We start from the raw sequence: 14,999 nt of genomic DNA, 5'->3' as shown, positions 1-14,999 counted from the left end.
CTCTTGTTTCTGTCTCTGTCTCGCTTCCCCTCAAACCCCCAGAGAACATCTATCATCTTTCACCTTTAGGGTTCATGAATTTCTGATCCCATCACGTTCCTCTTTATTCAAACATGTATTTCTGCACTTGTCGCCCTCCTTTTTGTGAGTAGAGTGATGACAATTAACAAGAGCTCGGGCGGTGATTTCATCCTGGTGGGCTTCTCTGATCAGCCACGACTTGAAAAGATCCTCTTTGTGGTGGTGCTGATCTCCTACCTCCTGACACTCGTAGGCAACACAGCGATCATCCTCGTTTCCTGTTTGGATTCTGCGCTCCAAACGCCCATGTACTATTTCCTTACCAACCTTTCTTTCGTTGACATCTGCTTTTCCACCAGCATTGTTCCTCAGCTGCTGTGGAACCTCCACGGCCCAGCCAAGACAATTACTGCCACAGGCTGCGCTATTCAGCTTTATGTGTCTCTGGCTCTGGGGTCCACCGAGTGTGTCCTCCTCGCAGTTATGGCTTTTGATCGCTATGCTGCTGTTTGCCGACCACTTCACTATGCTACCGTTATGCACCCACGGCTCTGCCAGTCTCTTGCAGGAATAGCATGGCTGAGCGGAGTGGGCAACACCCTGATTCAGGGCACCATCACCCTCCGCCTGCCTCGCTGTGGGAACCACAGGATTTATCACTTCATCTGTGAGGTTCCTGCCATGATCAAGTTAGCATGTGTAGACATTCACGCCAATGAAGTGCAGTTATTCATGGCTTCTTTGGTGCTGCTCCTCCTTCCCCTGACACTCATCTTGGTATCATATGGGTGCATTACCCAAGCACTGATGAGGTTAAGGTCGGCTCTAACCTGGGGCAAAGCTCTTGGAACCTGTGGATCCCACCTGCTGGTAGTGGTACTATTTTATGGCACAAGCACCGCTGTCTATATCCATCCTAACAGCTCCTATGCACAGAGTCAGGGGAAGTTTATCACCCTTCTGTATACCGTGGTTATTCCTACTCTAAACCCCCTCATTTACACTTTAAGAAACAAAGATGTAAAGGGAGCTTTGAAGAGATTGGTGAGAAAAGATAACAGCCCTGGAAAGAAAATACTTTCCAGGTAGAGACGCAGTTCTGTCTGTCCTCACAACGATAAATTATCAGAGAAATTATCTAGGGTAGCCCTGACACAGATACTCCAAAACTAAACTCACAGGCCTCTGTGGAGTGATGCAAGCAAGGACACCACTCCCCTAATTATCACAGTCAGAGATGTTTGGACCTGACAATCGGATTATCTAATAAACTGAAAACAACTTTTGCTGTTGTCAAGAGTCCTGCAATTCTTTTCTATTTTAAGTGGTCACTCTTTTATTAAGAATTGTGGCTCTTATTAGATTAAGTATGTCTACTGGTTTATCTCTTTTGTATAAAGATAAAGTATGTTCACAGCTAGGCATTCTGTAGTGGTATATTTCTGTGAACCCAGTGAAACAAGGCTCCCTGTATCCTTGGACCAATGTCCCTTGGTAATGCCCTAGTCTAAAATACACCCTTGGTTTCTCCCTGACTGGTCTGCTCCAGTTGGTCTCATAAGTGGAGTTTTGTTGATGTTTATATCTGGTGCTTTTGCCAAGTGAGATTCTCACTAAAATTTCAAGTTTTTTTTTATCTAAATATTTCCATTGAATGGTGATTCCTGGGCTTTGATTTCTGTATTCAGATTATTAGGTGATGTTTATCATGTGATGTTAGAAATCCAATTCATTCCAGGCAAAACCAGACATGAAATTTGAGCCTAAACCATTTGGAGTGTGTGTGTGTGGCGTGTGTGTGTGTGTGTTTGTTGGAATATTCTGTCTGTAGCAAATACATTTTCCTATGGAAGATGTAGGATTCTGAGTTATTTGTTCTTAGGATTTTTAATGGAGTCTTCTCTGTGCCTTTGTGTTTGTACTATGATTAATCTCACTAATGATAAAGATCAACACTCTTCTTCCACATCATACCAAATTTTTAAAAAATGAATATCCATTTAAGGCCCAATGATTGTCAATGTCTGAGAAAAGAAACAGGTGTAACAAAGGTGTGATGCTCGGGGAGTGGCATTATTAGGAAGTGTGGCCTTATTAGGGAAGGTGTGACCCTGTTGAAGTAGGTGTGTCACTGGTTGTGGGCTATAAGACCCCACATCCTAGCTGCCTGGGCATCAGTATTCTGCTAGCATCCTTAGATGAAGATGTAGAACTCTCAGCTCCTCCTGCACCATGCCTACCTGAACACTGCCATGTTCCTGCCTTGATGATAGTGGACGAAACCTCTGAACCTGTAAGACAGTCTCAATTAAATGTTATCCTTATAGGAGTTGCCTTGGTCATGGTGTTTACAGCAGTAAAACCCTAAGACAGAAGTTCATACTGGGAGCGGGGTGTTGCTGTGATAGGCCTGGCCATGCTTTGTTTGGAAGACTGTGGATTTGGGAACTTTGGATTTGGAGAACAGTGGGGTGTTTTAAGTGGGGCTTAATCAGTTATACTAGTAAGAATGTGGAAGTCTTTGTTACTGTGAGTGATTTGAATTGTTCGGACCTGGCCCAAGTGGTTTCAGTAGAGAATATGTGGCCTAGAGAGACTGTTTTGTGGTATTTTGGTGAAGAACCTGGCTACATTTTGCCCTTGTCTGAAGAGTATGCCTGAGGCCAAGGTGAAGAGACTCAGAATAGTTGTATTGACTGAGAAAATCTCAGAGACACTCATCTTAGATTTTGTCCTCTGATTAAGTCTTGTGAAGAGCATTTTGAACAAGTACAGCAAGATGAGAAAGGAAAACGTAAGATATATGGTTCGAGTATTAAAGCTTCACCAGGAAGTGAAATGAAGCCTAATCCTGTGTTCTAGAAGATAGCAGCTTATGGAAGTGGGACTTTGGGGCAAGCTCCTCCCTAGCTAAATCTATATCCATGCTGGTGGTACACACCTTTAATCCCAGGAGATAAAACCAAGCAGATCTGGACAGCCTGGGACAAAGCAAGATCTAGGTGAAAAAAAGTTTAAGTCTAGGCATGGTGGCACACACCTTTAATTCCAAGAGACAGGTATGCAGATCTCTGAGTTCACAATCTATAGAGCAAGTTCTAGGACAACTAAACTTAGGCAGTGAAGAAGTTGGAAAACAGAAAGCTGGTGATAATGTAGTGTAACAAGGGGTTCAAGTACTAGCCTCAGGAAGCAGCAGAACTCAGCAGCTTTCATCATTTGGCTCTGGCTTTATAGTCCAGAATAGAAGGGATTATTGGAATAATTGATGCTGGTGAGCTGGAGCTAAGAAATTAGTGGTGATTAAGAGCATCATTGAGGTGAAATCTGAGAAGTGTTTTCTGAGAGCACAAAGAAGCTGTATTCAGAGATAGCCAAGGTTGTCCCTCATGCTGCAGCTGTCCTTGGTAATGTGTAAGAGTCACTCAGGTGGTACTGGTTTTGAAGGCAGGAAGGGGTCATGAAGAGCAGCTGAGGATTGGCATTGTGAGAGCCCATGGAAGGCCATTGGAGAAAGTGCAGTCTTAGTAGTACTTGATGGCCCAGGACTGAAGGGGTCATGCAAAGGATTTGAGACTTGGCATCATAAATAGAGCCTATAAAAAGGTATTGGTGAAGCCTAGTTGCAGTGAAAGACCCCAATGTATTGGAAATGCCAGTACCATGGGATGATCCCCAAGAAGAGCAGCAGCAATGGAGTGGATCAACCTGAGCCTAGAGTGCCATAGAGGGCAGAGCTGGAGAAATGACATCAGACATGGACATGTTTAGAGTTTGCCCAGCTAATTTCCTGTCTTGCCTTGGGAATTTCAGTTAAGTGATTGGATGAATCTCAGAGGAGACTTTGAACTTTGGACTTTTAACATCGTTGAGCCTGCTATAGACTAAGGGGACTTTGGAAATTGGACTAAATATACTTTTTTTTTATTATTCTATGGCTAGGTATGGCCTCCATAGACTCATGTTTTAACCATCCTATGGGGAGCAGGGAATGGAATATGATGGCTTGTATATGCTCAGCCTAGGGAGTGGCACTGTTAGGAGGTGGGCCTTGTTAGAGTATGTGTGGCCCTGTTAAAGTAGGTGTGCCACTGTGGTTGTAGGCTATAAGACTTTTGACCTGGCTGTCAGTATTCTACTAGCAGCCTTTGTGTAAAGATGTAGAACTCTCAGCTCCTCCTGCACCATGTCTGTCTGGAGGCTACCATGTTCCTTGATGGCAATGGACTAAACCTCTGAACCTGTAAGCCAGCCCCAATTAAATGTTGTCCTTATTAGAGTTGTCTTGGTCATGGTGTCTATTCACAGCAGTAAAACCCTAAGACAAAAGGCAACCTACTATACCATTATTTCCTATAGATATTTTTTGTTTTTATAAAATATATACTCAAGAGAAACTATAAAGGGTTTATGTATTCTGAGGTTCTCAGATTCGGCCTCCTCTAGTTAGTTTTATAAAATTTTTTAAGTGTTTGAATAATGTGAAATCCATGTTTTTTTCTTTTTCTCTGCTTAGGCTAAGCAAGTGAGAGGTAAAACTTTATAGAATTATAAGTTGAGCAAATCAAGGAGAAAATGTGGTTCTTAAAGCCATGTGAACTTAAATCTAAAAGTCACACCAATTATTTTTAATTTTGTCTTATTGACATTCAAATATTACATTGAATAATTGATTAGTAACATTAAAAATGGAGCTCAATTACTGAAATTGATCAGAGTAATTTTTCATAGCACTGTCTTGTTTATAGTGACATTGCTAATATGCTGGTGTTTTCACTTACATTTACAATAGAGTTTACCTAATATTGAGTATTTCTATCTGATCCCAAAATGCCCAATATTTTTACACAGCCAACACTATTAATGGTACCTAGATCCTAATAGATAGGCACATTTCAAACAAAATTAAAGCACTTTCACTTTTGATTTAAAATTACTACGAAGTTCTAGGAGTTGAGACACTGTGAAGTATTCAGAAAGCAAGAGAGATCAGTAGACCAAAATAGAGGGCTCACCCATGAATACTTGACATTCACAGTGTCTTTGTGATTGTTTCTCCAGTTTTTGATGCATCCATTTAAAATATTTATTTTACTTTATTAATGCATTTGTGTGACTTGTGCACATGTATACAGAAGCCAGAAGAGCTATTGATCACCCTAGAAGAACTGTAATTGTCCAATCTATGCAATGAGAACAAAGTGAACAAAACTCAGGTCTTGCGTGAGAGCGATATGCACACTTAAGTGCTGAGGCAGAATTTGCAGTCCCTTGGTGGCATCTGGTATTATCAACATCCCTCTTAGAACTGTTTTTTATTAACTCCTCAGGTTTTGTTATATTATGATTTCCTCTTTATTTTTGTTATTTTGAATAACTAGGATTGTTTTTGTTAATTAAATTTGTTTTAGACCATTTTGCACATGTATTAACACACACTATGCTCATTCATTGTAATTTTATTCACTAAGGGGTAGTTAGAGGAAAAAGAGAGAATAAGTCAAATGTCATTTGTTAGTGAATACTGCAAAGATTCTCCTGTTGTTGCTTCCTAGCTATGCCATGGTGATCGGAATAGACATTTAAATAATTTTGATAGTTTTCATTAGTTGAGACATAGTTTCTGTGCTAAATTATATTTATTCTGGAGAATATTTGTGCTAATTAGTTTTTGTCAATTTTAAGCAAACTAGAGACACCTGGGAAGAAGGAACCTAAGTAGAGAAGTTGCTTCTATCATACTGACTCATGGGCAGATTTGTGGGGAATTTTCTTGGTTTTATTTTATGGAAGAGGACCAAGAGCACATAGTTGATACCATTCCTAGGCAAATGAGCCTTTGTTTTTTTTAAAGAAATATACCTGAATATTATTCTAGAAGGAAGCCAGCAAGCAACATGCTTCTGGGGTTTGTTTTAGTTCCTGTCTACAGGTTCCAGATCTGAGTTCCTGCTATGGCTTCCCTTTATGACTGACTCTTAGCTTGATGTGTAAGATGAAATAAAAGATACAAATTATATTTATTTCCTCAGATGATAAGAAAAGATGAACGGTGTACCCAAGCTGTGTGGAAACATTGCTTGGGCTGAGCCCAGAGCATTCCATTCTCTATTCTCACTATCCCAAGGCTTAGGCCTGAAAGCTTCCAGCCTCCATAGACTAATCTTCCAAGGTGACTGATTCAGTCCAGATTCTCTCAGCTTCTGACTGAATTGCTCTGCTTGGCTTCGTACTAACTTTGTCAATATGTTCTAATATCCTTTCTCTTCATTTTCTTGCTCACTCTGTCTTCACCTGTGTCTAGATTATCCTCTCTGCAACCTGTCTCTGGGAAAGTGTCCCAGTAATACTGCCATACACACATAAACCACACCACTGCTACCCTTTTCACTGCTCTTAAGTAGCCTCTTTCTTGTCCTTAGAGGAGTTCAATCTGTAAAAAAATTTCTCTGATTTATCACTTTGCCTGTTAATTATATGAGAGCCACATGTGTTAAACGCCTGCTTTTAACCTTCAGAAGATTGTATCCTATGACTGCTCTGACAACATTGACATAAGAGGGAAGAATCAACCCAAAAGGGATGGGTAACTTTTATGTCAACCACAGCAACATACATCTCTACCTCATTGACCCAGGTGTCAAAGCATGATAACTGAAGCATGGCAGGTACCTCACACAGGAAATGCTCTACCTGGTCTATCCTGTGGCTACAACCACAAGATAACAAAGAAGTCAGCACTCTGCACCAAGGAGTTGCTGAAACCAATTGTGCACTGGAAGATAGTCACAAAGCAATCAAAGGCCATGATGGAGAGAAGTACACATTCTCCATCTATGCTAGGTTTTTGGCTGGGTTCATCTGTGTAGCTCTAGTGTAGTCATCATAGCTACTGTGATTTCACAGTACAGTGGCTATGTCATGTCTAGAAAAGAGCACGCCACAGCCCCCCCCTGTCTTCTGATTCTTAGATCTTTTCTGCTTCCTCTCCTATAATGTCCCACTAAGCCTGAGGATATATATATATATATATATATATATATATATATATATATATAGTTTAGTCTCTTTTCAACATTTCCAAAAGCTATGCATTTCTCTACTGCCTGCTGCCTACAGCAGAAAAAAAATCCACTTCTCTGAACAAGATTGAGAGTAGCCCATTTCTAGAAGTATGAACTAAATATATTTAAAAATCAATGTAACATCATGGCCACTTATTAAAAACAATAGCAGATTGTCTATGACCTCACAAACTATGGGCGTTTGACTATAGTACCTGGTATGAAATTCCCTCCTATGCTACAGGACTCAACCTCAATCAGAAGGTTGTCAGTTTTCCCCATGTATTAGTTCAGTTTATTTTTTTTATTTTGATAAAATAATACCAAAACCAACTTAGGGATTTTGGTGAAGCATTTATTTAGCTTACAAGTTTTAGTCAGTCCATCAACGACAGAAGTCAAAAAAAGGGGCTCAAGGCAGGAATCTAGAGGCAGGAACTGAAAAGGATATACTAGAGAAATGTTATTTACTGGCTTGCTTTCCACAGCTCCATAAGCTTGACTTTTTATACAACCTAAGACCACCTTTCCAGGGATGAAATGGCCCACAGTAGTTAAGCCCTCCCATAGCAATCATTAATCAATATATGTCCCAAATGCTTTCCTACTCTAACATCTGATAAAAACAATTCTTCAGTTGAGATAATCTCTTCCCAGATGATTCTAGTCTGTGTCAAGTGGACAAAAATTAACCTGCCCATAGCAGTCATGTATTTTCTCTCTCAGCACACTCCCCAAGGAGAAGGACCTGTAGCCACCTGGGAGTCTGCAGACCTGGTTCCCCGCCCTCAGCAGATTAATACCTTCCTTCGTCTCTTTTGACCCTGCAAAGTTAAGGAACAAGAAGGATTGTTTGTAGTTCCCCTAGTACAAGCTATGATGGTAACTCTGAGTGGTCTTAACAAGGAACCTTCTGTGGAGGCTCGGTTTGGACAGGTGGGTTCCTAGTATAACCTAGTTTTACTAAGGCAAGGAGGATTTTATAACATTACGTAAGGTTTGACATTAAATGAAGTCACATAGACCATTAAGGAAAAAAATCCTCCCAAGGGAGGTGCTAACAAGATTCAGAAGGAATAGTTTGTAGTAAATGAATGAACGAACGAACGAACAGTAGTGCTAGAGAATTCTGAGGACTGATGAGACAGTGAATGGGGGTAGTAGTGTAGTATTTGTTGTCCTCTCCTGCCCTCTCCTGACCAAAGAGAAGAAGTGCAGGTCCCTGAGAATTCAGCAAGGATTTTCTTCCCTTTCTGCCTCAAAGACTGACTCACTTCAAACACTTCCTTGTCAGTAAGGAAGAGAAACACTTATATGAATAAGTGCTTGATGTAACTGTGTAATTATTGCACTTTTCTTAATGCCTTTTTAAAATATCTATGGACTTTAGATGTAACTGGTGTGTATAACAAAGGCTACAATTTGTAACTCAAATCTCAGTTCTTACTTATAGTTCTGAGTTGTATTTTCCTATTAAAATAGAGATTGAATTGATTAACTACAAAATGATGGACCTGACCTTGGGAGCTCTCACAGAAAAGTCTGTGTGGTAAACACACACACACACACACACACACACACACACACACACATACACACGCAGAATTATTCATGTTTTAGGCTGTTAGTATATTGAGAGCTATTTAATTTGGCTAAGTATGATACAATTTTAAATCAATCAATGTAGAAATTTACTACAAATAATCATTCTGTTTATCATCTTAACAACCTCAAGTGAAAAAGAGACTAATAACAAAATTTAAAATAGACAAACAATGTGGCAAGCTTGATTGAGGGCTCTGATTCCTGCTTCGTATCACACGGCATAAGCTTTTAAAGGAATCAATAAATCTAAAGTGTTCCAGAAAGATTAAATTATTATTCCAACACAAAGAACACAAGGCAACGTGACTTTCAAAAGTGCCTATGAAAGCAGGAGCTCAAAACAGCTAATTTATTAAAAGGCTTTTCCCCATCAGACAGTTGGTTTGCTACCCATGACAGTGTGAGCTGACAGCTCTCTTGCTACAGCCTCATGAGCAATGGAATTGCTTGGCTTAAAAGCAAATTTTCTTGTATTCAAAACCCAATAACCTACGAGGACATAGGATTTTGTTTGTTCTTTGCAAAAGAGATGTGAGAGAGTGACATAGTAGAGACAGCACTGAATTGAAAATGTCTCTGAAATTGATGCAGAGGAGGACAGGGCACTGACCTAAAGGTTGGAGACTCTCAGAAATCATTTCTAGGAAAATGGTCCATTCACTCACACACACGCACACACACACACACACACACACACACACACACACACACACACGAATAATCTGGTGGATTTTCACATACCCCTATATTAAGACACGCACATTGATGAATGCTTGCTTAATTTTCTTCAGTGAAAATCAAACTTTAAACTATGAACTCACTCTTATCTGGGATATAGTTGGAGTCTCTTTTCAAACTCTGTGCTAAACACATGAGTATTTCCGCCATGTTAAATCTTCCTCTGTGTAATTACTGTCTCCCTGCCCTGCCCCAAGTCTTTCCTGGGAGAAGGTCAACAGTTCTTGTGGCTTCATATGAAAACAAATGACAGGAAAATTAAAAAAAAAATGAAAATTCAAATACTAGTTGAGAAATACCAAAGACACATTATAATACAAAATTGGACAACAAATTAAAAAGTTAGATCTATTTTTGTCACAAAAAACAAGTGTGTATTTGAAATATTAATAGCTTGGACTGAAGAGATGTTTGGTGTTTAAAAACACTGTTTTACCAGAAAACCCAATTTAGAGTTCCATCATCCACATGATGACTCCCAAGTTCATGGAGTTCTGATACACTTTCTGGGCTCCAGGGATCCCACGTGCACACATGCATTGAACACAGCTACACGCATGAAGACAAAACATTTGCACATTACACATGAAACAAGCAAATGAACTATAAATATGAATAGTTGTAGAGATAAAGCTTAGTAGGAAAGAAATGGAAAAATAGAAACAGAAAAAGCAATATCATAATCCATTTTGTTCCTCAACTGCATTATTTTTTCCTGGGAAGGATTTGGATATCACCGAACAACAATGAAGACAATGAACTGATGCTTCAAATTAGGGAAAGCGATACCCAACGCAACCCATCTAATGTGCAGAAAACTTTTGGCAAAATAATATAATTGAATTTCTACTGGTAACTTCAAGAAGTCATGAGTTTTTTTTAAGAGAAAAACAAAGGAATGCTTCATTTTCTGTGAAAAAGAAAGTAATTTTTATGGAGTGAACCAATTTTCCTACAGCGGTACCTGTGGACCTGGCCACACTCAACACCTATCTGTATCTGATGATTCCTTAACACAAACTCTAAACTTCATATAGAAGAAGTATTTCTGTATATAGATTCCACTATTGGTCTAACTGATAAATTTTAAGTCCTTTGATATTAACTGTTAGAATAAACAATGACAAATGTATAAATTCCTACATTATCTTTCTATTGTAATTTATATACTATTTTGACCAATCAGAGATGCACAGTTTTGCCACACAGCAGCTCCCTATCTATGGTATTCAGACTAGCAGCTGCCCTTCCTGCAATGGCTAAGTCAGAAACACTCAGTGCGGTGCCTGGGGTTCTGTTCTCTAATTGGATCTCTGGGAGATTCACAGGTCCAAGAAGGAATAAAAACCACTGAGCTGGGACAACCAAACCTCAAACTCACAAAATCCTTCAACAGCTATATGGATATTTTAGTGACTCCATTCCCAGGTGACAGGGTGACAGTAAATGAAGTAACTTGGCCTAAGTCCAAACTTCCATTTCAAAAGAAATTACACCTCCAAGTCCATCTCCTCTCTGAAGGAAGACAGCTCACCACAATGGTTCTCTAGGGACATAATAAGGTTTAAAAACCTGCAATTATGGACAAGAACTATCAGAAATTGCTGATCATCTTGGAGACCTACATGCACAAGTCATCCTGGAGTAAGTTTCCCAAACTTGGATGAGGAAAGATCAGTATTTTATGGAAATTCTAACAACCTTACAATCTAAGTTTGTTTGAAAAAGCAAGGCTATCATAACAAGGTAGGAAAGACACCTTACTGAAAATAAATATTTTTTTAAAATTCATATACACATAATAAGCGACCATGTGAGAAGACTGGTGAATGAGAAAAGTTAACCTGTTACATTCCTGCATGTGTGACACTTCTGTAAACTGTTAAACCACTTCTTCAACAGCTCTCAGATGTCAACAGAGACAGCCCAAGGTAGACAAGATCAATGTGATTGTTACTCTGTCCCTGTATCTTTTTTGATATGTGTAAATTTTTATAACTCGAGGGCAATATTGTTATTTCAGTTACTAACTCTCAAGTTTTACCTATTAAAATGTTTACCTGCAAGCTGATGAAACCACCTGTGTGGATCAAGGGAGATCTATTTTAGGAAGGACTCTAACATGCTTCCTGTCACATATATAGGAGTAATCAATATTACTCAGCTTTCTTAACTCTCAGTCCTAGAATGATTTGTCAGGTTAAAATATTAATATTAAATGAACTGGTTTCGTTTATTGTTAATTTAAATGAATCAATATAAAATTTAGTATGAACAGGAATCATAAATATGTTTATCATTTTACCAACCTCAAAGGAAAATACTACCAAAACACAGAATTTGAAAAGATGAAAACTGTGAGAAACATAAGAGAGATCTTTGATTTGCTCTGATTTCTGTTGTGTATATGAGGTGCTGAAGAAATCAAGCAGTATAAGGATATTCTAGAATGATTCAAGTTATGACTGAAGTACACAGAGCAGGAGACAAAAGGCTTTCAAATGTAAAAGTTGTATCAGATGAAACAAAATTTATCTATTTCATTTAATAATGTTTTATATTCCTATAGATAAGGGGAGGGGAGTTTTATAGAGCTCAAACTTGTTTGAATTCAGCATGCTGCTGCCACAGGTCCAGGGACTCATTTTCTCATGGCATAGTTGGCTCTAAGACCACTTGAATTACAATCAAATTGCAATGTCCTGTCAAGTAATTGAATATAGGTTTGGAATTATTGTCTATCAAGTTCATTCTTGCAAAAGAGATGTGAGGGAAGTAGAGTGAGTTTGTTCTGTCACAAGAGAGAGGCCACTTAAAATGCTTCAACAATGAAAAGGATGGCCTCAAATTTTATTCTGTGATTGCATTTGTAAGCACACAATTTTTAGGTAGACACAAAAAGTATCTGATGATATTTCATAGGACTTAAATTTTCAAAAGACCAACAGAACCTATTTTCTTTCACTGCATAAAACTCACCAATGGAAAAAAACATGCAGGAAGCTGACACTCCATTAAATTTTCATCAGCTGTCAAACACAAATATGCATCTTGCAAGGGAAGAATGATGGTTTATTTTTAATTCCTCAAATATGAAATATAAGGACCAAAACTAAAAACATGTCTTCTGTCTGAAATATAAATGACTTTAAATTTCCAGTCTCTTATTGGATATTGGATATTTTCCTCCACACCTTAAACTACCTCAAGAAATCACCATCTGTCTTTGCAATTGTCTATTGTTTGTGGTAAGTGCTAATAACTGTTTGATGGCTACACCCGAGGTTAATAGTATAGGCTGCAGTGAAATAAAAATAAAATGCAAAGAGAAACTATTTGACCTCTAAAAAATCATTAAAATGAATAGAGTATCTACATTGAAGGTGGGATGTAAATATTACTCTTGCACAAGCAATTTTTCTCTCTTTCAATAATACCAGCATGGAAATTTGAGAGCAAAAAAATGATCATCTTTACACTTGATTCTACAGTGATCAATAACCTCTTGCAGTAACAGCAGTATTGTTTGCTAAGAGAGAATAAATCTTTCCAGTGGACACTCAAACATATTTTAATTCCTGGCATATTTCTTATAAATGTATATTTCATTTGCTACAGTGGTATTCAATACTATGTTCTCATCCATAGTACATCAGTGCCTGTTCGCTGATGACTTAAAGAAAACCAGTGTGTTTCAACCATGGCAGTGGAATAGTGCTTTTACATGGGGCAAATACAATTACATTCCTTGGGAGAACTAGCGATGGATCACATGTATATACCCCTGTAATTACTGCTTTATGAGTGAATAATGGGAGATCTGTAGAGATGAGAAAGTTGTGCTCTCACTTAAATTTCTCAACAAGTAGAGTATCGATAGATGATAGATAAATACATAGGCAGATGACATATTCAGATAGCTATATAAATAGATGATAAAGAGTATATAGAGTAATTATTGAAATAAATATTGACGAACAAATAATGCCTCAGGGTGTTTCTACTGCATTTCATATATTATTTTGTTTTCCAGCTCCTACCACAAATTCTGTTACCAAAATGATTGTGAAAAATATAACCACAATGAGCGGATTTCTCCTCATGGGGTTCTCTGACAACCATGAGCTGCAGATCTTACAGGCTTTGCTCTTCTTGGTGACATACCTATTGGGCTCAGCAGGTAACTTCATCATTATCACCATCACAACACTGGACCCACAGCTCCAGTCTCCAATGTATTACTTTCTGAAGCACCTTTCTATTCTGGACCTCTCATCCCTCTCTGTCACAGTTCCTCAGTATGTTGATAGTTCCCTGACACGAAGTGGCTACATTTCCTATGGCCAATGCATGATGCAGGTTTTTTTCTTCACAGCTTTGGTCTGGAGTGAAATGGCTATTCTCACAGTGATGTCTTATGACCGCTATGTGGCCATCTGCCTCCCACTGCACTATGAGGTCATCATGGGTCCCAGAAAGTGCACTTGGGCTGTGGCAGCTGTGTGGCTATGTGGAAGCATCCCAGGAACATTATACACAGCGAGTATACTCTCTATCAGATTCTGTGGGGACAAAATAATTCACCAGTTCTTCTGTGATGTCCCCCAGTTGCTCAAGCTCTCCTGCTCTAATGATCACCTTGTATAATTGGAATGATTGATTTCCTGTCTGTAATAACCTTTGCCTGCTTTATTGGGATCGTCATCTCCTATGTCCACATATTCTCCACAGTTCTTAGGATGCCCTCTACTGAAAGCAGGTCTAAGGTCTTCTCTACTTGCCTGCCCCACCTTTTTGTTGTCTCATTGTTTCTTTCTACAGGCTTCTGTGCATATCTAAACCCAACGGCAGACTCTCCAGCTGCTTTAGAGTTCTTATTCTCCATCTTTTACACAGTACTACCTCCAACTCTCAACCCTCTTATTTACAGTCTGAGAAATGAGACCATAAAGAGTGTTGTAAGGAAGTTACTCTTTAGTAGAAAATTTGCTGTGTAGAATTATTTTGCTCTGTTGTTTCTAGTTGTTTAATTAAGCATGTGAATGATTTTAGTCATTGGGGTTTCTTCAAACTTTAACATTAATGAATGTTTTGTTTTCATTTTCTGTAGATAAACTACATTATATAACCATGTCTTTATGGATGTACGTACAGTGTCTGCTTTCTTTGCATTTTAGTATTAAACGTGTTGTTCCTTCAAATTAATAAGAAAATTTAAAAGCCTTGTAATATAGATTCATTACTTTTTACTTCCTAAAACATACACATGTAGACAATATTACAATCTCAGTATTGTTCTTACCACATTTGCAGAGGCAATATCACAAAAATAAAAACAGAAAAGTAATACTAATAGCCCTAGGTCCCCACCAAGGTATAATTTTAAGTCAAAAATTTATTTTAAATTTTTATTTTAAAATTATTTTTGTCTATTACTATACATATTGACATAAATGTGTTGATATCAGTAGATAAATTTGCATAGTTAAATTTTCCTTGACTACAGTTTTCAATTTATATTAAAATGTATCTATATATACTCCTTTAGTTTTCTTATATAAAATATCTTTA

The 14,999-nt window shown here is 38.3% G+C and overlaps 2 protein-coding genes across 2 annotated transcripts; both read left to right on the top strand.

Moving 5' to 3' along the window:
• Positions 1-78: 78 nt before the first annotated feature.
• LOC116887251 (olfactory receptor 2G3-like) lies at positions 79-1,110 on the top strand. The gene has a single exon (XM_032888818.1). The coding sequence runs from the start codon at positions 157-159 to the stop codon at positions 1,108-1,110; it is 954 nt and encodes a 317-aa protein (XP_032744709.1). The 5' UTR covers positions 79-156.
• Positions 1,111-13,487: 12,377 nt separating this feature from the next.
• On the top strand, positions 13,488-14,425 carry LOC116887266 (olfactory receptor 14J1-like). The gene is given in 2 exon segments (XM_032888833.1): positions 13,488-14,070; positions 14,073-14,425. Coding segments are annotated over 2 exon segments (936 nt in total).
• The last annotated feature ends 574 nt before the right edge of the window (positions 14,426-14,999 follow it).

Source organism: Rattus rattus, chromosome 18 (genome assembly GCF_011064425.1).
Source record: "Rattus rattus isolate New Zealand chromosome 18, Rrattus_CSIRO_v1, whole genome shotgun sequence".
Classification (NCBI taxonomy): Eukaryota; Metazoa; Chordata; class Mammalia; order Rodentia; family Muridae; genus Rattus; species Rattus rattus.
Note: the sequence above shows the minus strand (reverse complement) of the source record. Positions and strands in the feature narration are given on the sequence as shown.

Bases quoted from the DNA above. Each gene is read 5' to 3' on its own strand.
- LOC116887251 (XM_032888818.1), top strand. From the start codon at position 157: ATGACAATTAACAAGAGCTCGGGCGGTGATTTCATCCTGGTGGGCTTC.